At 44.5% G+C, this 27,319-nt stretch overlaps 2 protein-coding genes across 3 annotated transcripts in view; both read right to left on the reverse strand.

Annotated features, from left to right (window-relative positions):
* LOC142018836 (pre-mRNA-processing factor 39-like) overlaps positions 1–21,069 on the reverse strand; it is a 31,148-nt gene extending 10,079 nt beyond the window's left edge. Inside the window, exons 1-11 of the mRNA XM_075004977.1 lie at positions 20,923–21,069; positions 16,311–16,630; positions 15,217–15,342; positions 12,603–12,721; positions 12,052–12,219; positions 10,289–10,478; positions 9,266–9,373; positions 8,337–8,501; positions 7,134–7,260; positions 5,459–5,727; positions 3,279–3,463 (exon numbers count right to left, since the gene is read on the reverse strand). Of these exons, the coding sequence (XP_074861078.1) occupies positions 3,279–3,463; positions 5,459–5,727; positions 7,134–7,260; positions 8,337–8,501; positions 9,266–9,373; positions 10,289–10,478; positions 12,052–12,219; positions 12,603–12,721; positions 15,217–15,342; positions 16,311–16,630; positions 20,923–21,019 (1,874 nt within the window). The 5' untranslated portion in view covers positions 21,020–21,069. The remainder of the gene's footprint in view (positions 1–3,278; positions 3,464–5,458; positions 5,728–7,133; positions 7,261–8,336; positions 8,502–9,265; positions 9,374–10,288; positions 10,479–12,051; positions 12,220–12,602; positions 12,722–15,216; positions 15,343–16,310; positions 16,631–20,922) is intronic.
* A 1,682-nt stretch (positions 21,070–22,751) lies between these two features.
* SYVN1 (synoviolin 1) overlaps positions 22,752–27,319 on the reverse strand; it is a 29,895-nt gene continuing 25,327 nt past the window's right edge. For both annotated transcript variants that reach the window (XM_075005644.1, XM_075005643.1), the window contains exons 15-16: positions 27,116–27,270; positions 22,752–26,061 (exon numbers count right to left, since the gene is read on the reverse strand). In XM_075005644.1, coding sequence (XP_074861745.1) covers positions 25,913–26,061; positions 27,116–27,270 — 304 coding nt within the window. In that variant the 3' untranslated portion in view covers positions 22,752–25,912. The remainder of the gene's footprint in view (positions 26,062–27,115; positions 27,271–27,319) is intronic.

Below are 27,319 nucleotides of genomic sequence, written 5' to 3' on the forward strand. Positions count from 1 at the left end.
CAAATGAAAAATCAAGACTCTGGTATTAAGCTTAATAGACAGTTCGAACAGGAGAGGTAGACCCCACAGAGAATGGGTAGATGATACAGTAGACTGGTGCAGAGCTAGTCTACAGAAACTAAGCCACTTCACACTGGATAGGGAAAGATGGAAGGAAATAGCAAGGGAGGCATCTGGACACCAATGGGTGCTGAACTCATGGTGGTTGTTGACGCTGATGACTACTCGTCCCATTTTTACTGGGACAGTCCCTTATTTCAGCTTCCTGGAGAGTGTCCTAGCCTTTTTTTTGTTTTTTTGCTTGTTTGTTTTGGAACAGGCAAATTGTCACGTATGTTGATCTGCAGTATAAAGGGCAACCTGGGAGGGTTGGAGAACTGATAGGATGGCCTCTTTACACAGCACGAAGATGATATTTAAAGAGCTGCCTGGGAGGGCTGGGGAAGCTGCTGAGGCAGGCTCTTAAAACGACAGGGACCTACTGTTTAGCAACATCAACTCCTGCCTACACTGTCAGGGATGCTAACAGTTGTCTCTTGTCTTAGGTGTAGGTTGTCATTTCTTTGATCTTGTTTGCAAACTGCTTACTGCCCTGCTTTACTGGACACCCGTGGTACTAACCTGCCTCCCTTAGTGGGTTTGATGTGTTACCCTCTTTCAAGCAGATACTACAGGAAAGAGGGTGGAGTAGTGCTGTTTTCCTCCCCTGCTTTAATTCAGTAATAGAATTTACATGGCTACATCTTAAGGATAATATGATCCTGAGACCTTATGTTGTTTCTAGTAACATTCACTATTCTTCTTAGACGAATGGTGTGTCACATTTTTAGCATATGGCAAGCAGTTTTCCTTGACTTCTGCAATTCATTGAAGTGCTAAAGAGGATATGTTCTATGACATTTTATTGTACCTATTCTTCTCCTTTTATAAACACTAGACTCATCTTATTTCATGGCTTGTCCTCTGAACCTTAGCACATTGCCTACGTGTTTTGTTTCTTTTGTTGGTCTGTTTCTTGATTGTTTTCTGCTTTTGTAAATGGCAAATTGTCTTCCTGCATTTCCTCTACTTATTTTCTGTGGTGTTCTGCAGTGTGCTATTGTGTGTATTTTCATTTAAATTCATATGCTGGAAATTCTAATCAATAAACCAAAAAAATATGGCAAAAGAGACAGCATGTAGTATAAGGGTACTTAATGCATGACTAAGGCCCCTTGGCACAACCACAGTACAAATTACAATCTGTTGTAATTATATTGACCTTTCTGAAACATTGCCACAGGCAAAGGTCATGAACATTTCATGCACACATGTGTATGGATCACCAGGTCAATAAAGAAGCAGCTGGGACAGGCTCCTTACAAAGAGCCTATGCACTGGACAGCCAACGTGTTGTCCTTGGCATGAGCTGTTTCCAGCAGCCCCTGGGAAATAGCCAGGGGGGTCAGCAGCAGCAATGTCCTTATGGAGACAGTGGTAGAGCTGGTAATAGAGAAAGCGCTCCCACTACCCAGTCCAATGTACTGTCCACTAGTCCAGACTGCTCCCCACCCCGGTGTCCACAGAGGGGAGTGTTCTTGGAGTTCTCCTTCACTCTGAAAGGTATCTGATGAGTTGAGAGAATTAAGATGTCTGTTCTTACAGAATCCTCTACCCTTGGAACTGACTTGGGTTTAACTGGATCCACAATCATTAGATTGGCCACAGTATGGCTTATGCCAACCCCTGCCCCACCCCAGGCCTTGATTTAATACTAGGACAGTAACTGAGATTTGAGGGCCTAATCTTCCATCTTTCAAGTCTGCCAGTAAAGAAGGCCATAACAACATTCATAGGTTATAACGCCGGGGGTACTTCTGAACAGTTGGGTCACAGAGATATCCTTGAGACTGTCACCTTATGGGCTGATTGTACCACTGTGCCTGCCCATCTGCCTACGTACCACCACACCACATCCTGCTGACCCAGAATCATTTGTTTCCCATAGTGATGGCCCACAGTAGAGCGACACAGACACCAAGTTCCAGCCACATCTGGAAAGGCTTAGTCAAAGGGACCTGACATAGTACTCAGGTGGACTGCACCAATGGGACCAGAACCCCAAATAAATCCATCTTATTCTGCATAAAAGTTTTAGAGAGAATATGCTCACAACTTGTTCACTCCCTTTATCAATGACAGATGCACAGCTGTTATCCCACCAGGTAACAATTACTTACGCTTGTTTTGAAAAGAAGAAAAAAAACCAACAAATTTCATTAAATACAAAAATTAGGATTTAAGCAGTTGCAAATTACAGCAGACAGATCAAAGTTACTAAGCAAAATGAAACGAAACATGTCAGCTAAGCATACTACTTTCAGAAACTTGTTATATGCAGTTCTGTAGTTCTGATCATCTTTTTTCACACGTCAGGCAGCTTCTTAGCTGGGCCTGACACCTTCTCCTGTTCATTCCTAGACGTTTCCAGTAGTCAACTGGGTGATAAGCAGGGAATATTCTGGTATCTGGCACCCACCCCTATTGTTTGGTTTCCTGTCTATATTTCCCTACACCAAATACAGGATACCTGGTAAAACTGCTCAGATTTAAGCAAGGTCAATGGCAGTCAGTCAGAACTATAAATACAAATGTCCATAATAATATTCAGTTGACAGAGGACCCATTAAAAAAGTCATACTGTATTCTTATAATGAAAATAGGTACAAATTAAAATATATGGTTATAATTAAGTGGTTACTGCTCTTCTTGTCCTCATCTTGCAGTCTTCCACAGTATGAGCTGGTCATGTCACGCTTGTAAGCATGAGGGAGAGCTTCAGGAGCCAGGGCAAGGGGCTGAGGGTGTGTGGGCAAACTGCAGGAGTCAGGGCTGGGGTAGTATAAGGGAGGGCAGGAATCAGGGCTGGAGGCTGAGGGTGTGTGGCAGGGCTTAAGGGTGGCGGGGAGAGAACATGGAGGGGCCCTGGGGCCAATTACCTACCTTACTGCCATAAGGGAGCTGTGATGGAGGTAACAACTTTCTAACTGGTACAAATCATTGTGTGCGCTGCTGCTCTTAAAATTTTATATATTAAGGACTGTCTCATATTTGCATGAATTGTGGCTCTTGAAATATTGATTTGGGATCTGAATTTGAAAAAAAAAAAAAATGGCTCTTCTTACTATTTCGGCTGCAGACCCCTGAGTTAGATATCACTGTCTGACTTTTTGTACCCAAGAGGTTCGGGAGGGGGTGGGTCTTAGAAACAGCCCCACAGAGAGAGGGTATTCCCTTACCTGTGTATGCTGGAACCAAAGTCCTCAAGGAATTCCACTCTCCGTTGTGAGAATACAATCTTGGTTTCCTCAGGGAGGCCACTTCTCAAGGCTCTCTCAAAGCAGTTCATGGTGTTGCCTTCATTCTGCCTGACATCAGCACTGAACTCTATCTCCAGAAGGTTGGTGTAGAGCTTTGCATTTTCCTGTGTGACATGGGGGAGGACGACTAGTAGTAATCAGACACGTGGTGGTTGGCCCAGGAGAAACAAGGTATGTTCAGAAGGCATTGGGGAAGTCTTATTGAAATCTCCCTGCTTTGATCTTCATTCTTTGGACCAAGGATATATGTCCTCAGCTGCAGGTATTATGCAAAAACCTTCCAAGCTGCTTTCATTGCGAAGTGCTTCATCATTGGTATACTGAACTAACTCCTCCCTACTAAAATGTAGCTACCTCTAGAGTGGAGCAAAATAGCTGTTGACATGCACAAAAATATCACATCACAATTTAATGCAAGTAGCAAAAGTATCCCACACTCATTTGGTGGGGAGTAGGTTTAGTGAGGCAGAATTGACTGGCCCCACCTGGAATTTTGGATTCTAACACAAGCCAAAAATAGATAATGGTTGGTTCCTGCCCTCTGATCCTTGCTTTGCTTAATATGCCTCACACTCCCATAACTCCTCCATCAGGCTGTTCTCACATTAAAAGCTGACTGACTAGGCCACTTCACGGCACGAGGTGGAAGTGTGGGTTAGTGGCTGGGACACTGGGTATAAGCATACATGGGTTCTACTCCCTGCTCCCCACTTCAGGCGCACCCTTTCCTTTCAGCGCCTTTTACAAAAACCAGCTGGAGCCCAGACTGCAGACATAAGCTAAAAATGAACAAGCTAAAAATGAACAAACTCATAACTGGAGAACAGATCAATTCATTTGTATGTTTGTTTTTTTCTCAAAACAGGTATTAGTGTTATAAGAATGTATTTAGTGTTTAGGCTATGAAATACTTGTAAATTGAGTCACACATTACTCTCACTTGTAATGTCAGTTTTCCCTGCTGTAAGAAAATATGTAAGTTTTGCTTTGTAATTTTGAAAATACTTGCTGTGAAATTGTAAACTGAGGCATGGGAATTGTAAACTGAGGCATGGGAATACCTCATCCTTCTCATCCATCTAGGACTACCACCAAAATCAGATACGATTAAGGAATATTACAATACAATGGTTAATGGCCCTATCACACCTGGGAAATAATGCATGAAAAGAACCTTGTCATATGGAACTGGAAGCTGAATGAAGGCAAGAAAACAGTCACAGGAAAATTTTCCATCTTTCTCGCTGTTTGAACTGAGATAGAGACTTTACACTGAAGCCAGAGATCCCTAGCGTCTGCTTCTTGTATCTGCCCTGAAAGAAGGTTTGAACTGACGGATTATTGTAACTGAGTCACTCAAGATTTACCTGGTAACTTGTTTGTGTGTATGTATGTTTGCCTTAACCTGCAAATAACTTTCTTATTTTTTTGGCCTAGTTAATAAGCCTTCAGACAGTTTATTAAAGGACTGGTTTCAGGCACTCTCTTTGGTGTCAGAACTAGGGCACCAACTGATCTGGGGTTAAGTGACTAGTCTCTTCACACTGGAAACAAATGGAATGTGGGGAATTTTGGGCATAAGTGATGACCACTATTATCAGATTGTCTGGGTGGCAATATAAACTGGAGAGTTTAAGGGGACTGCTTATGATGCCATAATAAGACCGTTCTAATAATCTAAGAATTCACATTTGTTATGGTCTTGGTGACGTCTAATTATAGAATACCCCACCAGTTTGGGCTGTGTGCCCTAAGGCTGGCACTCTCAATCATGAGCCATTTTAGACAATCCTCACCAAGCCTGACTACTTCGCCTGTGAGCTCTTTAGGGCAGGGAGACGTGCTCACACTCGGTGCCCTGTGCTGCGCCATGCACAAAAGGATGGCCCCAATCTTGGTCAAAGTCTGTGTGCAGTGCCTAGCACCACCTCGCTCGTAGCTGAAGCCTAACTGCAATCAGTAAACTAACCAAAATATGCAACTATGCAAAACAGTCATTCAAAGCATCTGCTCCTTCCTGGACAGCGACGCTATCTCACCAAGAAAGCCTAATGCACTGTCTTCTTGGGAGCAGTCACCTCCCCGTCCCAAAAGCTCACCGGGTCTTTCTCTAGTGCTTCCACGAGAATCTTCCGAGCCTTTATGAGGTTCTTCTGCACTTTCAGCACCTGTCGGGCCAGCTTAATGGCATAAAATGAGGCCAGGGGCATCCCTTCATTGTCTCGTATGGCTTCCTGCAGCAGAGCCTCAGCTGCCTCTAGGTTGCCATGTCGACGCTCCAAGCTCACCCTCCGCAGTCGTACCATAGCCAGCCCAGGGATGGACTCCTCAAAAGACTTTAAAATCCGACGTGCCTCCTCCAGGTCACCTGCACACATGAGGGAAGAGAGAAAGAGGAGACAGTGAAGACAAGTAGCATGGCAAGCACATGTGGTGCTCGGTGAATTTAGAAGCTATTTTTATTTTGGTTTAAATCTATGGTGTACGAGAGTCTCACTCGTTTCAAAGGCAAAACTTACCACACTAGGGGGCTTAAAGGGTTTAGCGGCATTTTCCAAATCATCTAACCTCCGCTTTAAGCCTGTAAAGACTGAAGGGGATAGCGCACCATCACGGATACACATCATGGTCTTGGCTTTGCAAGTTAAACATGGTAGAGGCCAATATTTGCAATTGAAATCAATATAAAATCTGACACGAACACATTTTAAACACATGGATGTAGCTAAAGCAAAGGGTTTCTAGGCAAGAAGCTCCTAGGTTTCTGTGTGTCCCTTACTAAGCAGCAGTTCATAGATTAAGGTTCAAAAGGCCATTAGATCATCTAGTCTGATCTCCTGTATTATATCAACTGGAGAATCAACCAGTCTCCTCTTCCACACACCACTTGTAACTGACTTAAGTATCTTCCAGGAAGACACCAGTCTTCATTTGAAGACCTCAGACAGACAGAATACACCACTTTCATTAGGAGAACATCCTGTCAAAATCTTGCCTCGTTTCTAATGAGAACTGAGCCGGCTTTAATTTCTAGCCACTGGCTCTTGTTCTGCCTTTCTTCACTATGCTAAGGAGCCCTTTACACATCTGGTATTTTCCCCCTGCAGAAAGATAGTTAACAGCACCAGATTCAAGTAATTTCTTGATTTATTTGATAACCTAAAGAGATTGAGCTCCTTATTCCATTCTAAAGATTCCTCCCCCCCAACTCTGGGATCATTCTCTGCATGGGAGAGGGATGTAAGGCACACTTAGGTGGGCTATCCCAACTTACATGTGAGTTTATAGGAAAGTGACTTAGAGCCAAGATTTACAGAAATGACTAGTGATTTTGTTTAACATGAGACGTCTTTAAGGAGTCTGGATTTTCACATTGCTGAGCACTCAACCTCTAAGAAAACTTCAGATGTCAAGCTGGGCACTCAAAACTCTCTAGATGATTTTGGAAATCTGAGCTGGGAATTGCAAGATTCTTTTGTCCACTAAACATTCTTGGAGATACTAGCACATGAAGAGCTAATTTCAGAGTCCAGAACTGAACCAGTCATGTCTGCCCCTGAAAGACGAGGTCAGATCTTCAAGAATAGTGATTGAGCAAGCTGGTTGCGAACACTCTAAAACAGGCGGTTGGGTGATTTAATGAAATGCCAATAAGAAACTATCAGCCCTCTCCTCTCTATTGAGCTGCTTAGTAAAGTCAACTTCCAGCTAACCAAGGGCTTCTCAGGTCAGCACATCAGCTGAGGGGTGCAGATAGGGTAAGTTTTCTCTGACCTTGCTTCTCTTCAAACGCAGCCCACAGGAGGTGGATGTTGGGCTTCCTGGGGAGGTGGTAGCCACAAGCTCGTTGGAAGACACTCCTGGCCCCAGACACAGTGTGGTTCTCAAGGTATTTTGTGTACTAGATTAGAAGGGGTGGGGAAATACAAAGAGGACAAGGACACGTTAAGGTTGCCCACTTCCTGCAGCCCAGAATGTATGAAAGTCTGCTACATCAGCTTGTATTGAGAAGGTTATGGTGCACTCACGTTAAGGGGCTTAACACACCTCTCTTCAGAATTTCCTGCACCCTCTTAGGCAGGTAGGAAACACGGGAAGATAAAAAGCAGCAACGGAATTTAAAAGAAGGGTGTTAGAATTTTGCTCCACAATATACATGCAGAATAAAAAAAAATAAAATGAAACGTTTGGAAATCCGTGAGAGAGCACCACCCGAACTCGTGCTGACTGCACAAGTAATGTGGGTAGCAGCCAGGTGCAGAGAGGGATTTCAAGTCTGGTGCAGAATTAACTGTGATTCCCAGGGAGCATTTACACTCCCACCCCTACACTATGCTGACAAGTCCAAGAGCTAGGGGACTCTGCCCAGTGCTAACGGGGTGCAGAATTACTAGACCCTGCTTTGTGATAGAGGGCAAAGCCAATTTACCTTAAATCAGTGAAACGAGAGACCTCATTCAACCATTCTATTCCAGCTCTAAGCTGCTGTCCCAAAGGATGGGCTTGTTAGCCCTGTAGGCCAGAGTGCCCTGGGGATTTAACAGATGATCCCTCCCTTTACCTGCAGCCATTATTTTAAAAGAAGCACCAGGGATACTCAAGTTAAAATTTGTTCTTATCAGCTGCAGAACACGAGCATAAATCCTCCCCAGGCCTGCTATCTCTATCCAAAGCCAATCCAGCCTCCTATCCATGGCTTTGTTGAACATTTGGGACAGCCACAGGATTTGGCTTATCTCCTGCCTGTCTTTTGTGAATAAGGAAGTTTGGTAAACTAACAGATCTTTCTTCCAGGGCTAGAACAACACAGAGTTATTGAAAAGACTTTTTAGAGCACCCTCTTGACTGCCTCAGAAGCAGAGCTGGAGAGGTGTGGGAAAAAGGGAAGTAGTGTGAAATCCCATCTTCAGTGTGAAGTCAGCAAGATTCAGACGTGGGGCAACCCCCGGGAGGAGGAGGGAGAAGGAAGGTGCTCACCTTGACCCAGAACTCCTCATAGAGGGCACAGGCAATGACGCAGCGCTCAAAAAGCACAATGGTGCGCTCATGGCAGCCATTTGTGATCTCAAAGTCCAAGTAGTCACGCCAGTTCTTCAACTGTGCTCGTTCCAGCGGCTTGACATGGAAGTATGGCCTCTTGATCTGCAAAAAGTGTGGGATGGGGAGGAATCAACAGAGCTTCTCAAGACAGGTAGGAAGGGAACTGAAGAGGAAGCAAACTGTCACAGGCTAGTGGGGGAGAGCTAATCCAGAGAGTTCTCATGGGCAAGTACTGCATTTAGTTTTACAGTGCCTTGTACAGAGCAGCCCTGACCAGGATCCTTAGATGACACAACAAAGATACTACACTGTAGATCAACCCTACAAGGAGTTGCTGGAGGGGCACCACAATGGTATAGCCTTCGCCTACCTCAAAATAGTTTGTGAAATGCTACCCTACCCAGACAGTAAATGCAGCCACTTTTGGTGGTGAAATGAGAGAAAACCCCCAATACACATCAGCAAGGGAAGATGATTTTGGCCAGTTACCTCCCTTACAAAGAGCACCGTGAAATCCTGTGTCCATGTAAAGACTGGAGTTCAGATTAAGCCCCGTAAGTGTAAGCCCCCCACTACAGCGCCTTGTTCAGCTTATCTCCACCAGAAGTCTAGGTATGTCTAATGTAATACTTAGAGCACCAAACCACTCTCTCTGGCTTTCTACCTCTGTAAGAGATGGCCTATGTAAAACTACACAAGAGCATCTGTGAACTCCTGTCAAAATATTGCATGTTTTCCCTCTTCATCAAACAGAGCCTAAGGCTTCTGCACATAGGGACTGGGGTATCAGCTCAGATAGCGAATGCTGCTAAGCACCTGGTCTATGCTGTGGAGCCTCTCTTATAATTAAATCCATGGTTACCTACCCCTTCCTCAAAGTTCCAGCGCTTGCTGACTTCTGCCTCGTTCTGGGTGTATACTTGCTGCCGGATGGAAATAACAAGCTCCCGGATCTTGTCCTGGTCCACGCCTCTCTGGAAGAGGAACCAGAGAAAGGAGATAGTGATAATTTTATACACCTCTAGAGCACCTCCCATCTCATTTAGATTTTACAAAGCCATGTGTGAAAGGCTCACTAAACATGGCTGCCACGGAGGTGGAGTACACCCATGCTACTACCACTCTAAGACCGTCGGTGAAGTAGACTCCTTAATTCAAATGAAATTGAAATGAGAGAATTGCAGGAAGCCAGCACATAGCTGGAATATGGCCAGGCGAGAGAAGATCATATGCTGTCTTTGACAAGAACGGCCAGGGCATCTTCAGTAACAAGGATGTGTGTTTCACATCTTAATTCCTTTCACCATATTTCAGTACCATGGCTTACAGCAATAAGTGATCCACACAGAGGTCACTATCACCATTTCTTGCAGTTCTCCAGGTTGGGAAAATGCTCCAAAGTGAAAACTTTCAGTACTGTGCAGACCTGCCCATGCAAAAACTGAGGAAATCTCAAGATTGAAATGAGCAGTCTGTGATGTTCAATGTAGCATAGAGTGGGCTCCTGGTGAGAGAGGAAAAGCAGACTGCAGCAATCTCTTGAGGTCTAGTCAAGAGTAATTAGTGCAGTGGACTGGGAGTTAGGAAAGACTGGACTACTGTTCCTGCCTGCAGCTTACCCTGGGAAGACCCCTTCTCCCATCTTTGCCTCTCTTTCACCTTCTGCCTTTGGCTATTTAGATTATAATTTCATTAGGGCAGGGACCGTCTCCGTAAGCATTTGTGCAGCACTCTACAGAATGGGACCCACCCCCACCATTGGTCAGGGCCTCTCTATATTATTATAAACACACAAAAACAATAAAAATACCCACCCTGACAGCAGATGCCAGCTCAGAATAATTTACAAGAGTCAGCATCATTTAGGTAGAAGGCAAGAAGTATGGTACCTGGACATCAGCTCCTGCTTCTGGCTTCACTTCCACCCCAGGTGGCACCTCTTCCCCAGGTGGCACCTCTTCCCCCTCCGTCTCCACACGCTTCTGTACCGTCCCTGTGGTGATCTTGGATTGTAACCAGAGCAGCTCCTCTGCAGACAGGATGTCTTTGGGGGAGTTGCTCATCACATGATCCTTGAACCTGAAAGATGGGAGGAAGGAACACCAGATCATGATTGATACCCCCACCAAAGCCCACTTAAGTCATGATGAGGCCTAAGCCTGGCCATTCAAACTGCTCAAGATAATCTAGAATAGAGGAACAGCTCTACGCAATCAGGTCACATGTCTGCATGTAGTGGTGTCCCACCCAGCAATCTTATTTTATTCTGCAAGATGATCTGGAAGTATCTGAAGCAATTTTTATGCCATTTTTTTAGGCCATGACCAAAGTATCTGAGCATCTCTCAGTTTTTAGTGGATTTATCTTTGCAGCTCTTCTATGAAGTAACACAACGTTGTTATCCCCCTACTGCAGGTAGGGAACTCAGGCACAAAGAGACTAAGGTTAGGTCTATACTGCAAGCAGGTGATCCAGATAGAATGAAACTAGTTCAAGCAACAATAGTGAAGCCACAGAATGGCCACGTTTGTACCCAGTGGGTGGAACTAGCCCATGCTCCCCGACCTTCAAGCTAGCTCAGACAGACATATCCTTGTTGGCAGAGCTAGGAACTAAACCCATTTCTCCCAGTCCCATGTCAGCACCCTAACCACGGAGCCATCTTGCATCTCTCAGTTTCACCTCCAATTGTACCAGAGCAGCTCAGTGCCTGCTGTATCAGAACCAATGAACAGTGTGTTCTTTTTGTAGGCATGAAAAGTGCTGGGACAAAGAAAGAAGGTCAGAACAGACTGGGGTGGGCAATAAGTTGGAGGTGAGCATACCAAGATTTTGGTAAGTAATCTAGGGCTGCACTTCTCTATAGAGAGGGTTGTGGGGTCTGGGACAGAGGTGGGGTGCAGAAGGGAGATCAGAATAGGGAATTAGGGTACAGGACAGGTTGTGGAGTGTGAAAGAAAATCTGGGTGAAGGAGGAGGTTCTGACTTGGGACAGAGGACTTGAATGCAAGGTCTGGGAGGAAGTATGGGTGCAGGAAAGGATTCTGGCCGGGGGAGGGGCGGGGGCAGGGGTGTAGGATGGAGTGCAGGTTCCAGGAGTGAGTTGTGGCCATAGCTGGCAGGGGTGGGTACAGAGGGTTTGGGTAGTTGACCTGGGGCAGCAGTGGATGGCCGTTACCTAGGTGGCTCGCAGCCAGAAGCCCAGCCAGACCTCAGGTAGGCTCCCTGCTTCATGTGCCTCTATGCACGATGCACAGGGTGGAGGTGGGAAGGCTTTGGATGCTGCACTCCTCCTCTCCCAAGCAAAATCTTAGCTCCCACTGACAGAATCAGCCAATGAGAGCTGACAGATTGTGCTGAGATTGGAAGCAACACACACAGTCTCCCTGCTCTCCCCACTACACAGAGTGCAGAGAGGCAAGTGGGACAGCCAGCCGCTTTGAGCGTCCTGGAGCTGCTCCTTGCCTGAGTGTCCCGGCAGAGTAGCTACGGGCCAGATCTTGCCTGTTCCTGGTCTAGATGACCCACCCCAATCAACGCCTCACCTTTGAGTGAGTGGCTTCAAAGACCACTACTAGGGAATCAATCACTGCCAAACTCTGGAGGTTGGTGCTGACACACAGGGACTTGTTTCATTTTCAATTAAACTTACTTTTCCCAGTGATGGCTGTACAGCTGGGTTGGTGTGGAGAGCAATCGGTCATAAATGGCAGTTATGGCCTTCAGGTCACCTTGTTCTTTCTCCCACTCTATATACATCTCCCACAGTTTGTCTGAGCGGAAGTCCATCCCTGCAGAAGCCACGGCTGACTCAAATATGCTGTATGGGAGAAAGAACATTCAGTAAAAAGAAAGATGGCACAATCTAATGTTGGGATACTGGACTGGAACTCAGGAGACCTGATTTCCATTCTCATTTCATGGGCAGGCTGCTTTCCCCCGTTCCCTCTCCACCTTTTATTTTGACTGTTTAGACTGTATTGCATTTTGGGGGCAAATACTCTCTTTCCTTATTTATCTGTACAGCACACAGCATCATGGACCAGATCTAGGTTAACTTCTGGGCACCACTGCAGTACAGACAACCTCAAAGAAAGCAAGATCCCTGAATCTTCTAAAAGCTCACTTAAGACCCTGTCAATATTACAATCTCCCCTAATGCCTTACAAAGTGTTATCACGTTTTAATGCTTTGGTTACGTACCTGTGGATCTTCTGGATGGACTCAGGAAGGTTCATATCTAAGGTAGCCTGTAGGTAAGAGATGTAATGGATCCAGAGGTCCATGCTGAGGGGGATGGACTGCAGCCCTCGCTCGAACACCTGCAGAGCAAAGGGTTCAGACAATAACCGCAAAAAAAGAAGGTTCATAATGCTCTCTTCACATCTCATCTGTATGAAAGATGCTGTGGTATATTCAAAATCTATTAGACTGGTCTGCCATTAAAGGTGTTGTATGTAGCTATATCAGAGCATTAGCTTTTACATGCCTAACTAAAAGGGTTAGGTATGTAATATGCTTCTTGCAGGAACTAAAGGATGTGGGGTAACTACTGCAAATTTCTAATACTGAAACAATACAAAAATCCTTTAAAGATTCAACCTCATGAGGAAACAAGCACAGACTAATCTGACCTGGATCAGAGGTCTTAACAAGAAGTACTTGAGGCTGCATAAAATAACAACCTTGACTTGAGATAGGGTCATAAACCATCCAATAACTGATAGGCACAAGAGGCTTAGAAACATAACTGGACCTGACGTACATTAGACCTGCCACTGGAAAAGACATGACCACTTGGTAAACGAGACATGCATATAAACTGTTGATTACTGAAGAGGGTTTTGGTTATGTTTTGTTTTTTTTATTCTGAAATGATTCTGTTGTGAATAATTGGTACTTTGCTTTACAAAAACTGGCTGATAACAGGATATTTCTGTCACTGCCCCTGAGAAAGCAGAACAGCACGTAACTGAAGACAGCCATACAAAGACAATCACAATAAATTACAGGGGCCTGCACCTCAGGACCTGGTCTGAGAGAGAGACTTGTGGGATTACACACTGAGAATGGTGACTGCTGGAAGCCAGAGACCTAAGTGTAGTGCCCTTGAGGAGATGAGTGGGGGTTTGAGGTGCAATTAATATAGGAACCATTGCAGACCAGGCCAGGGAAGAGCACCCTTTGTCCAGCACAGCACCAAAGGAGGTAACCATAGGAAAGCAGAAATGTAGGACTACAAGAAACTCAGGACATCATCTTGTCTGCCTCCACTATTGCCTGAGATACATCCTAGGTCATCCGTGACTGGGGTTTGTATGAACAGCTCAAAAAACGAAAAAAAAACAAAACCCAAGCATGTAGATTCTATAAACTCCTTATATAAACTGTTTCAGAATTTACCATTCTTAATATCTCAATCTTCCTTGTCGCAAACTAAGTCAATTACTACTTCTCCTATCCCCATTAGACATGTGAAACTATTGACTGCTGTCCTCTTTGTAAGAATCCTAATCTGACCTAAGGATTGTTGCCTCCCCTCACTCCTCTCTCATCTAAACACGCCCACTTCTTTCACCTTTTTATTTTCAGTCACATTTTTTGAAACATCTTGTTTTTGTTCCTCTAATCTGAATTCTTTCCATTTTGTCCATGTCTTTTTTAAAACTGCGGTGACAAAAATCAGTGACAGTACACCAGCTGAGGCCACATAAGTGTTAAGTACAGCAGAACAATTTTATATACATCAGCATTTTATATATATCATTCCTGTTAATACAACCCATACTGCCATTTTTGCAACAAAGTACTGATCTACATTCAATTTGTGATCCACTTTAATCCCCAGATTCTTTTCTGCAATATACCTGCCTGGCCACTTATTTCCCATTTTATAGTTAAACATTTGATTTTTTTTAACTTACTAAGTGTGATACTCTAATATCTGCCTTTCCTGAATTTCACACTCTTAATTTCAACCACTTCTTCAATGTATCAAGGCCACTTTGAATTCTAATTCTGTGCAAAGTGTGTACAACCCCTCACAGCTTGTACTGTTCACAATTTTAATAAGCATTTTCTCCACATCATCTAAATCATAAATGGAAATATTCAATAGTACTGGACCCTGGGACTGACCTTGCAGGACACCACTAGATATGCCCTCCCAGTTTGATAGTGAACCAATAATAAAAGCTCTTTGAGAGCAAAAACTGTGTCCAATTATGCAGCCACCATCTAGTAATTTCATTTAGAGCGTATTTTCCCTAGCTTACTTATGAGACTGTCACATAGGAATATGTCAAAGTCTTATTAAAGTCCAGACGTATCATGCCTGCTGATTCGCTCTATTCACTAAACCAGCTACGTTGTCAAAAAAGGAAATCAGTTGGATTTTGCATAAATTGTTCTTGACAAATCCATATGGGCTGTTACTTATTATTCTGTTATCTTCTAGGTGTTTATAAATTGATTGTTTAATTTGTTCCAATATCTTTCCGAGTATCAAAGTTAGGCTTAATGGTCTATAATTCCACAGCTCCTCTTGTTAAGCCTTTTTAGAGGAAGATGCTATGTTGCCTTTTGAGGTCTCAAACATAATTGTTTATCTGCTGATAAAATGCATTCCTGCTATATAGTTACCTAACTACCTGCAATAGGTAATAAAAGGGAACTTTTGCACTAGCTTTGTAAAGAACTCCTGTCTCTATGGACCAAACACACTTCAGCTAGGAGTTAGCCACTGGACTAATCAACCTTGGAAGGGCTACTGTAGCACACCACACACCAAGAAATCCCAAGCAATTCTCTTTCCTACCTCCTCTGTCTCCTTGCTGAAGTCAAAGCGTCTCTCCATGTCTGCATACTTCTTCCAGTAGCCATAGCAATAGGGGTAGTGAGCAAAAAAGGCATCGAACGCTTTTCGTGCTGCGAAGATGTGATTCTGGAGCAGAAGGGGAAAGAACATGTGTGAAGAGCCTTGAAATTGGGAGAAGCGAAAACCAAACCCTGCCAGCCCCAAAGCTGCCTTGCAAATAGACTGATAGGAGAACTGGGGTACATACATGCAATATCAATTCTGTGTTTCAGTTCTGAAATGTCACTGCAGTGCCTCACAAAAGTTTTATTTCAGGTGCCCCACGCCCACATTCTCTTCCATAGGACAGGCTCCCTTAGTCAGACTATAACTGCCTTGATGCATGACAGTCTCTCACTCTTTGCGAGGGGACAGTATGCATCATACAACAGTTGCAATAATGTGGTGCACGTCAGAAGATACTGTTATGACATGAGGCAATGCAGTGGCACTTCAGAAGTTAACCACTTTGCTTTTCAGTTGAAAGGTTTTTGAGTCTCAGTTTAGGCAGGGTTGGTGATTTGGAGCGAGGATGTTTTTTTTTTTGTTTGTTTTTGGTTTTTTTTTTTTTTAACATCCAAAAAATTTCCACAGACACTTATTCCAAAAGTTTTAAATTTAATTTAAAACCCAGTTGCCCACTTTCAACCGAAAGTTTTCAAACAAAAACATATTTCTTTTATTCAGCACTTGGCAAATCCTAATTCAGATGTACAGTATAATAAATTGTGGATATGTAAATACTGTTACATTTTCAAAGGGAAATGCCATAAAATTTGAAAAGAGTCTTAGGCTACTCCATATTATCCCAATGATATTTCAGGTGGCAATTTCATCTTTCATCTGAAGATGCAAGAGCCATTCTTCTCCCAAATCTATGAATAAAACCCAGAATAGAGCACAGGACTCAGCTCTAACCATTAGACAACTCATTCCTCTTATTTAAATTAAAGGAGTTGCTATTATTTTGTAGAATTATAAATTGTACAAGCTAGTAGTACCTGCACCATTTCCTTTTCCATAACACCATGCAACAAGAGACCTCACTCCCTTACCTCTTGTTCTACATACTGCAGCAGTTCAGTCCACGCTGTGAAGTCATGGGGATTCTCCTGAGCTGCCTTCCAGTACTTCTCAAACTCCAGGGGATATGAGAGGGGGGCTTCTTCTGCTGCCACAGGGGTAGCCACTGCTGTATGTCCCCCCTCAGGGGCCGGATACTGACCGTGCTCTTGACTAGCATCAGGGTCTTTGAGCCCTGGTACCATCACACTGGCTTCAGCGTTAACTCCATTGCATCCTTGCACTGATTTGGTGTCTTCCTGCTTACTTGTACAGTCACTTGGTGGTTGCGGGAGCAAGTCTTGGTTGGGACCTACAACGTGAAAATCAGTGAGGAGGTGAGGGGCTTACCTCCGGTATCTCTGTCTTGCTGTCAAAGATTGCTATCTCTTAAGCACACACAACAGCAAAATATTATCAAAGTTTGGCCAACATTCTTGACATACATTTATTTCCCGGTGTGTGTCAACACAAAGGGTAAGCAGGAGAAGCCACGGTGTTTGCCCTTTCAACGCTGCTTCCATCTTGGAGATAAAATAAAAGATAACACAAGCCTCCTCAGTCTCATTTCAGTTCACCCTTCTATTCCAAGCCCATTGCCAGGGTTTCTAATAATCTGGTTGGTCTTCCGAGAGGCATGAACACTGAAGTCAGAACCAAATCAGACCTATTTATATCCTGTCTCCAAACACTACAGAATGATTGAGGGGGAAAATGCAAAAAACCCCTGCAGTAGACAATTATATAATCACCTGCCATAGGATAAATTTATTTTTTCAGCTGAGGCAATCAGCAGCTGTCTTAGGTGTGAAGTACTATAGAAGGCCCAAAGAGACCTAAAGGGAGGCATCAGGACACAACGAACAGAGCAAGAACTTCAAGTTATATAAGTGAATATCCTGCAACATCTCCTAATGAGGAGAAATACCTGATTATAAAAGAATTGGTGGCCTCTTTGCTGGTTAAACTGGATGGTCAAAGCCCTTGAGAATACACTGCACACATCACTTCTGTATGGGGAAGAGGTAGCTAAGGAGGCAAACTCCAAAGTGATCTGGCATATCATCTTCATCATTAATACGGACTACTGGAAAGGAGAGTCATTCTGTAATTAACACACACCTTACTACAAGGCAATATTTTGGAAAGAAAAGATACAAATTATAGCTCAAGTAACTAGGGGGAAAAAAGTAATGTTCCTTTGGTGTTGGAAATGACTTCACACTCTTATTTGTACCAACATGGGTGCAATAATGTGGTTACGAAAGAAACAGCTGTTCCCCAGAGTATTAGACTAAGGATGGATGAAAGCTCTATGTACTTAAATGGTCCGCATCTCAATAGTATTTAAGCATCTCATAATCATTAATGGGAGATTTTTATCTTTCACCACATCTTTTTGAATTAACCAAGTAATCGCTTCCTCAACTCTAAAAGAGGTATAATAGGTCCCATTAAGTGACTTATCCTTGACCATACACAAGTCCATGACTGCACTGGGAACCAAGGGTAAGGCAAAGGTTTCTTGAGGGTATGTATACACTTAGGGAAAGATTGATGCGCTAGCAGTAGATCTTCCAAGGTTTGATTTAGCATGCCTAGTGGGAATGCACCAAATTGAACTGTTATATTACTGCCATCGACACCCGTACTCCTGGCAGAGGAGGAAAGTAAGTTGACAGCAGAAATTTTCCCATTGACCTCCCACTGTGTGGGCCGTGGCAAAAAAAAAAAAAAAATCTATTTTAGATATATCAACTCCAGCTACGCAATTCTCATAGCTGGATTCTGGTATCTAAAATTGATTTTACTTCCTCCTGTAGATCTGGCCTGAGTTCTACCAGTCCAACACTCCTACCTTAGGAATGCTAGAGTATTATACAGAAGGGGGAAAAGGATGAGGAAGACTGAGTAGCAAGCTGAAGATGCAAGCCAAACTGTTTTATAGCATTTTTCAGTTGCATTCTGTAAGATTTCTTGCATCTTCCTCTGAAACAGCTGGTATCAACCAGTGTCAGAGACATAATACTGGATTAGTTACTGTTCTGTAACAATTCAACAATTCCTAGGAGCCAAATGCTTCCAATTAGCTTTCCTTACATTTTGTTGCAAAATGAGTTCCAGTAAAAGGTGAAAACCCTGAAGACTAAGGCCGGAGGAGAATTTTCCCAGTGTATCTATCCCAGTACACTATGCCAACAAAGGGCTCCTAGGTGTGATGCAGCTGTTATGGTCCAGCTTATTTCAAACTCAAAATAAAAAACACTAATGCGTGCAAGTAAAAATACTGTTTGCCAGTTTAGGGGGTCATGCTTGGCACAGGTAGGTTGTATGGGGATTGTCCCTTTTCACAACCCCTGACCAATGGAGCTGTGCCAGCAGAAGACATAGAATGGGCTATAGCAGGGCAAGCTGTCTCACCCTAGTAATATAGCTTCTCTGTGTCAGGGTGAAATAGCTCCAAAGGTGTTCAGTCACCATAATCCATGCAGTCCCAGGCCTTTCTAGGAAATGGATTAAACTCAAACTTGGGTCACACACTCTAAATAATCACCATTTTAAAGGTCTGAGCCTATCTCCACACAAGGGTAAGTAACCCATTTAGATTTTACATTTTAAAAGAGGCAAGTTTTTGCTCCATAATAAAGCATCAAAGATGTCAAATGCACATTCTCCAATAAGTACCCAATATACTAGACCATTTTAGAAAGTGAGTTGTCTTCATACAAGTATCCTACCAAATATCTTCACTGAAGTCCATCCCTGCAGAAAAGCTAAATCCAGGTTGCAATTCCAAAAACCAGCACTCTCTGGTCTGGCAACATCCCTAGTCCAGCAGGATGAGGGATGCTTCTGGACCAGCAAGCCAGGGCAGAAGGGCAAGCTAAGCTAGCCACCCTGCAGCCCCACAGGGGACAGCAGGGCCAGGGCCAGGGCCAGAAGTCCTGAGGGTGTCAGAGCAGAGAGGTAGAACCTGTAAGCAGTTTCTCCCACTTTATATAAACAAAGCGATAAAACTGCAGGTAGACCATGACAGAAAAAGAAAAAAAAAACAAAAAACAACTCAAGTAAAGTAGCTGTATGAGAACCTAGACCAATCTGCCTTACTTTGAGGCGTATCACCACTGTCTTGGTCATCAGGCAAGAATTACATTTTTTGTGTGAATACTGCAAAAGGTGCCCTAGAGGACAAAAATCCATCATACTGTGACAGTGGGTAAATAAAGACAAAAGTGAAGCAATCTTCTCTACACCACAAAAGGAGTTAGAGAGAAATCTGGGAAGAGAACTTGAGAGAACCAAGCTCCCAATTTCCTGCTCTCATTTCTCGAATTCATTCACCATCCCAGAGCTTCAAATAGCATTCAGTGATCTTGGCTCCCTCTGCTCTCTCTCTCCTAGATCCCTCCCCACACCACCCAGGAATAGAACCTCAGAGTCTTTAACCACTAGACTCCACCATATCATCGTACACTATTAGGCAAAGAAGATGGACTAGACAGTCCCATAACCCCCAACCAAATCACACACAAGTCCACTATTTCTGTGCAACCCAGAAACGCTACCAACTCCAGTTTCTATGTTGCGTAACCAGCCTGCCAACAGACTTATCTCAAAGCAAGTTAACCATTCAGACTAATCCAGCTGACAGAGCTGGACAAGCAAGAGATAAGTGTCAAGAGAGCCCATCTATCAAACTCCTCAACTCCCCCAGAGAAGGCTGCACATCACAGATCCATTTTGGTGTGCCCCTCCCCCTACTCCAGGAAGCACCTCACTCTTTTTCCTGTGATCCATGATCTAGCATGGGATGAGCAAACTTTTTACACTGGACCCCACTTTTTGTCCCTGCAGTTAGCAGGGCCCCTCTAACCCATCTAATGTAATCCAAACAGTGAACATTTCAGTTATGTTCATACCAAAAAAAAAAAAAAACCCTTTTGGCATGTGCAAGAAAATAAGTCTGTGGAATGTAAAAGCTTTATTAATTGGTACATAAATGTGAATACAAGGAACATAAGAACTGTAACATAGCTCAACATTTTAATGAGATGGATGGAGCCTGTGACCCAGCAGCCGATCGTGCTGCACTCCCGCTTACGAAAGTTCACACCCCAACTTTGCACACTCCGCTATGGCATTTCCCAACCACCGCAGCAACAGCATGAAGCTCCATTGCGGCGGGATGTCCTTCCTCAGCTCCAGCAGGTCTCCCTCCCCGGGATTCTCCCCCAAAGGCCTATCCCGGAGGATTCTTCTCAGGGGAAACGCCGAATAATTCCCCCTGCCAGAGCACTTCCCTGCCCTAGCGCCAGCCCGGGGGAACCACCCACACCCGGGCTCCTCGCCCTCGCCTTCGCCTTCCCCTTCCCCCACCCCCGGGAACTTTCGCTCTTCCCGCAGATTTCCTTCCTCCCCCACGCCCACAGCATCAGATCCCCGCTCTCCCGAGAGCCCCCAGCCCGCGTGGTCCAGCCCTCTCACAGGGTTCCCTGCGCGCCGCGCGGACCCCCGCCGGGTCCCTCCCACAGCCCCGGGTCACCATGCCAGACAGCCGCTCCCGCCTCCCGGGAGCTTACCCCAGCCCCCCTTTCCCGCTCTCACCGCCCACGTCCAAGCCGCTCTCCCCACCGGGGGCCTTCTCCGTGCTGGCTGCGCCACAGCGTGGGCTTCGCGGTGCCTCCGGACCCTCAGCCGCCATTTTCTCCAGCAGCTACTACGGTTGACGGCGCCACAGAGCGAGTCAGCAGTGCGCATGCGCCCGTCGCAAGGCCCCGGATGGAGAGGTACCGGCGTAGTCCGAGAAACCAATGAGATTAGCGGCACGCAGGCTAGAGCGGCCCCACCAGAGGTTCACGAAGCTCAGGCGGACGAAAAGACGAGACTGGCTTACCACCTTTTAAGGCTTTTTCCTATACGGAGGAACCATAGAGAGCGAAAGGAAGGGAAGCTAGAGCGGCAAGGTGGTTTTCAGTTGAGCAGCAGCTGGCGGTCCTGTGCCACGCATGGTGAGAAATACAGGCCAACCAGAGTCCCAGGCCCCCAGCGCTGGGTGTAAGCTTAGAAAGCCAGAAAGGGAACCCTGGATAAAGGTGGACAGTTATGGTGACCTTCGCTATGGGACAGTCTCTGAGCATAGCCTGGCTTGCAGAAGTAAATGAGATAAGAGACTCAGTGAAAAATGGGACAGGGAGAGTCTAAGCAGTTCTCGCAGCTGCCAGCAAAGTGTTCTGACTTGGAGATGAAAGGAGACGCTTGGATATGTCTATATCAACCATGTTGCGCTTTGTATTTGCAACATTAAGCCTATGTTACTCTGCAGCAAACGCCAGGTAACCGTTAGCCTCCCTTTACAGATAGGTAAGCTGAACAATATGGAAGTTTCATAAATGTGCTAGCCTCCTCCCTCGTTTCCCCTGCAGTAAAGGCAGAACCCAGTAGGAAAATCAGACAGTCTACCACTTTCATGCCTGGTAGCAGCATTAAATCATCTTCAGTTGCTGGAGGGAGACCATTACTACTGTTGGGTATTTACTATAGGGAGACTAGGTAGCACCAATTGTGAACAAAGCTGCCTTGCACTTCCCCTCCAAAACTATCAAAGCACTACACCATCTTTAAAGCAAATTTTATTGTGCTGTATATACAATTTAAGCTATTAAAAATGTACACAATATTTACAAAATTAAATAGTTATCCAAACCCTCTTCACCTCCAACATATAACTCTGAAAAACAAAATAAAAAGGTTAAATGAAGCCATGGGGATGAATACAGGCCATGAAAATTTCTGTATAGTCTCTCTTGTATCTTCCTCTTTATTTATGTATGTAAATAATCTCCTAAAGGATGCAAATATCATGGAATGTGTGGCACACTTGAGCACATCCTCTCCTAAATAATCATTCATCGAAACTAAACAAAATATGGACTTTTTCTAAACTATCCCATTTTTAAACCATTTAATTTTCAACAGGGCAAATGGCATATTTTTAAAAGACCTTCTTACCAACCCCAGGAAGCATGAGACCAAGCATTCTCTTCCACACACCTAATTCAAATATATTTATGCAGGCTGGCTTGTTATTGCAGAGTTCCTCATATTACCATAGTTATTTCTGGTAAGGAGCCAAATAAGTTATTTTGGGGGCGTGCAGGAGCGGAGAGGACCCTCGGTATTACATGGATTTTGGAATCAAAGAGGATATAATGAGGAACACACATCAAATTCTGAGATGACTGATCTTATCCTTTTAAAGAATGAAGAAAAAAGGCTACTGTGCTCAATGAAGGAAATGTGCATGTTCCCAGCTTGTGGCCCCCTTAAAAAAAGGAGGAAAAAATGCAGCCTCTTACTACCTTATGTTCCATGACCAGAAAAAAGTTCAAGCCACACTCTCACAGGAGTCTGCATTTTATGTATGGATTATAGTCCAGGTTTGTTTTTTTTTTCTTTTTTGTTTGTTCTGGTTGTTGGAGGGGTCTTGTCTTCCTTAAAAGACAGTTTTCCTTTCTTAAGATTTGGATATAAAGAAGGGAGGGAATGCATAGTTAATAAACCAAATGCAAGTTTACTCCTTTATCCTGCTATAAAGTGACATGCAACCTGGCTGTCTTTTAATGCTCTCTCCCCACTAGAGCACGAGGATCCTAGCTGTCTGCAAGGTATTACCATCCCTTGTCACAGTCACCCACCAATCCCCATCCTTGATGCTAAGTCATAATCTTTGGTGACTGGGACTCTTGTCCAAGCCAGTATCGTAGTTGCGATGTGCCGCCCCCCCAACCCCCAAAACAAAAAAATCTTTTAAAATACAAATCTTTAACTACTTTTGCCGTTCTCCAGAAGGAACGTAAACCAAATTTCCAACCCTTAAGTGCTGCCTCATGATTGTTTCCCTGAGATAGGTATATGATTAGAAGCCACTTTAAAAGAAGCACTGAAGGGTTATACCAACTGCTGAATTAAAATAGACTGAATAGCAAAGGTTTAGGGTCACCACACATAAGTTTTGTTTTTTGAGTGGGGAGGGCAGGAATTTTATAACTCATTCAGCGCTGGTTCTGTAATTGCCTGTTGTAGAGTATCTTCCCTGTACCAAAAACACTTACGTATCCCTTCATTACCCACTCTCCTATCTAAATCAAGCTCCTCATTTACATCCCATTAAGGTGATATCCTTTTAGATAGAAGGGTCTGTATTATGTATGCGATATCACAAAACTACTGGATGGCATTTTCAAATCACTCAGGGGCTTTTAGCACCATCAGTCCCACTGACAGTCAACAGGACAGATGCTCCTAAGTCACGTAAGTGATCTCCTTTAATGACTTACATTCAGGAGACATATCAATTACTTGAGACAGATTAGTCTTCTCAAATTTCATGACAACTCTATAATTGCTTGCTTACATCAATCCAGAAAGTTTAGAGTTTTGGATTAAGTCCTTTAAGGTGCACTGGTCTGCAAGCAAGGATTTGGGTAAAGAACTAGGCTGGACTGATTGTAAAGGCATTAGTACAATCTAACATACCCACACAAACCCATAAAGCCGTACGTTCTCATCATACCAATTAGTCTAATATCCTTTAATTTGCCAACAGAGTCCAGTGGTAAGACAGACTGTATGAGCCAGATCTCATTGCCAATGAGTTTTTACTTGTTTTTCCAAAGTAAAGGTATTTTCCTAGGAGTTCCACCACTAATACTGTTAGTCAACAAGAGCGCAGTAAACCCTTAATAAGCCCTTCTGAAGTTGTGAGGCCAATGCTATTTAAAAAAGAAAAGCAGAGGTAACTTTTGCGTCTTGAAAGCACCTCATGGAGAATCTGACTATAGTGATAGAAGTACAAAATCTATGGGGATAATTCACAAAAGATGGCTATTGAACAATGGCCTACATACAGAAATAACATGAACATGGCCAATAAGACATTTTCATCTCTGGTATAAAAGCATGGACTTAAGAATCACAAAGGATGAGGCTGGCCCATTCTCTTCCAATTAAGACTGGCAGTGAAGAGGCATTTCATCTCCCAACTCCTTAGCAATTGAAATGTCACTATGATGCATAAAAGCATGTGAAAGCTGTGAGTATTAAAGGCCAGGAGGCTCACTGAGTAGCCAAGGCTACTGACAAGTGCTTCTCTGGTGATGAGTAACAAAGAAACAGGAAATTGTAACTACATCTAACTGACTAAGTTTCTTTGCTATCTGTGCCAATAGCATAGATCCACTGCTAAACACAGACCAATCAACACTCTTGCTTTAAAAAGTTTAGCAAACTCCATTCTACATCCAGAAGACAATGTTCCTGCTGGGGTTAATATCTGAGCAGTGTAATGTGGGGGAGGAATTATAATTGCATGGTTATAATCATCCCATCTAAGTTGTTTGGCTAAAAAAACTCTTCAAGCATCACAGTTTGTGATCAATACTGAAGCCATTTGCAGTTTGTTCTAGATTGCGAGCGCACACACTGGACTTCCTCAGATGTTGCAGAATGTTGGTCTCCAGCCACATTAGAACACTCAGAGGAAATAAAGTTAAAATGAACTTTAAAACAATCTAACTACTACCCCACTGCATCCCATGGGCCTCAAGCCTGCTTCATCCAGTGCTCCACAGTCAACAAAAGTAAATTCAAAAGAAGATGTAAAGCAGAAGCAAGGGCTTTACCCCACCTCAAACTAATCCAAATGACTACCAGCAACACCTAGGGTGCGGATTCTGCAGCCCTTAGGGTTAACTGTCTTCACAGTTCTGGCTGAGTATTGGCAGGGGACGAGTACGTTTCACAAACTCCCCTCACCTTTAGCTGAGTCACCTACATACACTTCTCCTACATATAAATCTGAAACTGCTCATTTACAGTTATCCTTCCATGGGTGGTTTGTTAAAGAAATGCTCTTTTCCCCTTTCACAACGGGAGCATGTTTCATATAGATTTCCTCCAGGCATTAACATCATTAAGTTAAGCCCAGAAGGCATTGCTTGATGATGGAGGCCAGTCACCACATGAATGCCACAGAGGTAGAAAGAACTGGGTTAAAGCAAGAGAACTATTTTGAAAAGTTGCCATTCAACTCCTATTAAGCAGGATGGGAGAAGAAGGGCAGCTTTCTAAACAACTGATATGCCCACTATAATTAACTGGCACATCATAGAAGTGCCTGGAGTTTGATAACCTCAGCCCTGTGCATTGTGTTTTGTAGGAGTCTGCTTTTCAGGGGATGCTGCTGGGCAGGCTCTGGAATTAGAACAGTTAGTGCACAAGTGGGTATGACTGAATCTGCACACCAGAAAGAGGACAGCTGCAGAATGGGCAGTAGGACATTTTGTTTTTAAATTAGAAACCATGGCAGATTAAAGAGTCAATTTTGAGCCCGAGCGTAGCAGCCTTAGCACTCTCGTGTCGAGTCAGCACTTGGTGCAAGTTACAATGTCCTAACAGAGCGATGGCAGAGTCTCATTTCTCTTGTCACATCCCCAACCACCATTGCACACGCTGCTTTTCAAAGGGAGGAGTCAGTGTCAAAATAGCAACCCAGGCGAGACAAGACACCTAGGAAAGGGGGTGGGTTGGAGGGCTGTCAATGGGAAGGGGGAGAGGATTCCAGTTTCTGAAGCCGGCGCCTCCGAAGCTCAGCTGTGTCAGGCTCTCCTGGTAAAGGCTGCTCCTCTCCTTCCTCATGCCCAGCTGGTGCTGTGTATCCCTCTGCACCCACCAATCCAGATAGATCTGAGACAGTAAGTGGGGAGGAAAGAAGAGGTTGACATCCACCAGATACCTTTGCTTCCCCATGCTCCAAAGGGATTTATAAAAACCACTACTTAAGGACAGCAAAATGTGGCTATTGACACTTAAAGGGACAGCCACCTGGCTTGTCTTCTTCAGCAGCAACCTCACAGCTGGGACGCACACCAGCATAACACATGCTGTCTATTCTGTTTGCAGTTGTACTGTGCAGACTGTAGATGCATTGGACCTAGGATGAACATGGCGCAGTCACCTGCCATCAGCTGCTAAAGCAATGATGGGGAACCCCTGGCCTGGATCCAGACTGCAGCTTGCCTGAACCCAGACCCTGAGGTTCCAGGCTCTCCTCCTCAGCATCAGGCCCTCTGCTGCTGCCGTTTCTGGAGGGGGGCAGCAGTGGCATGCAGAGACAAGTGCCCCTGCCCCCTCCTCCTGCCCAGACCCCTCCACCCTGCTCCTGAACTCCCCCACACAATCAGACCCCCCCCATCTGTTCCTCTATCACCCCTCCCACACAGATCCTTAGCCAGTTCCTCCAGTCTCCTTCCTGCCCGGACCCCTCACCTCCAGCCCACTACTGAACTACCTCTCCCCGCCTCCCCTATCCCATTTATGGACCTTGCCTCCCACCCAGACCCCCATCCCCAGCCCACTCCTTCACCCTCCTTCCCACTCAGACCTGCCTCCTGCACACTGAACCCCCTCCCTATTTTTGGTCCCACCATAGTCCCCCAGAAGTTAAAATGGCCTGAGGGAAGCCTCGAATCTCAGCCCCCACTTCTCCACCCTCCTGCATGTGTGCTGGAGCATGAGGAGAGTGAGATGTCTCAGCCAGGGGCAACATCAATGAAGGTGTTACATGGCCCTTGACTGATTTTTCTGTGGGTCAATGGCCCCCGACCCAAGACAGGTTCCCCACTTCCATGCTAAATCCTTAGGGACCAGGTTAAAACTTGTTCCTAGACCATGTGGCTAAACAGCAACACCGTGAAGGTTTGTACTACATGTCCTACAACAAAGTAGGACTTTTGCCTACCTGTTTGGCCTGTCGAGTCTGGTTCCATTGCTGGAGATGTCCCTGGGGAAGATGTACTGTCGGGTGAATTGAAAGTAGTAGATTCATTGGCAGGTGTCTCTTGAGAGGAGGCTGAAGTATTTAAGGAGCTTGGCAGCTGTGTAGGACGGGGTGACCTGTCCAGAGGGAGAAATCACAAGAATGTTACCTTGTGGAGACCTGTTA

This window comes from Carettochelys insculpta, chromosome 11 (genome assembly GCF_033958435.1).
Source record: "Carettochelys insculpta isolate YL-2023 chromosome 11, ASM3395843v1, whole genome shotgun sequence".
NCBI classification, from domain to species: domain Eukaryota; kingdom Metazoa; phylum Chordata; order Testudines; family Carettochelyidae; genus Carettochelys; species Carettochelys insculpta.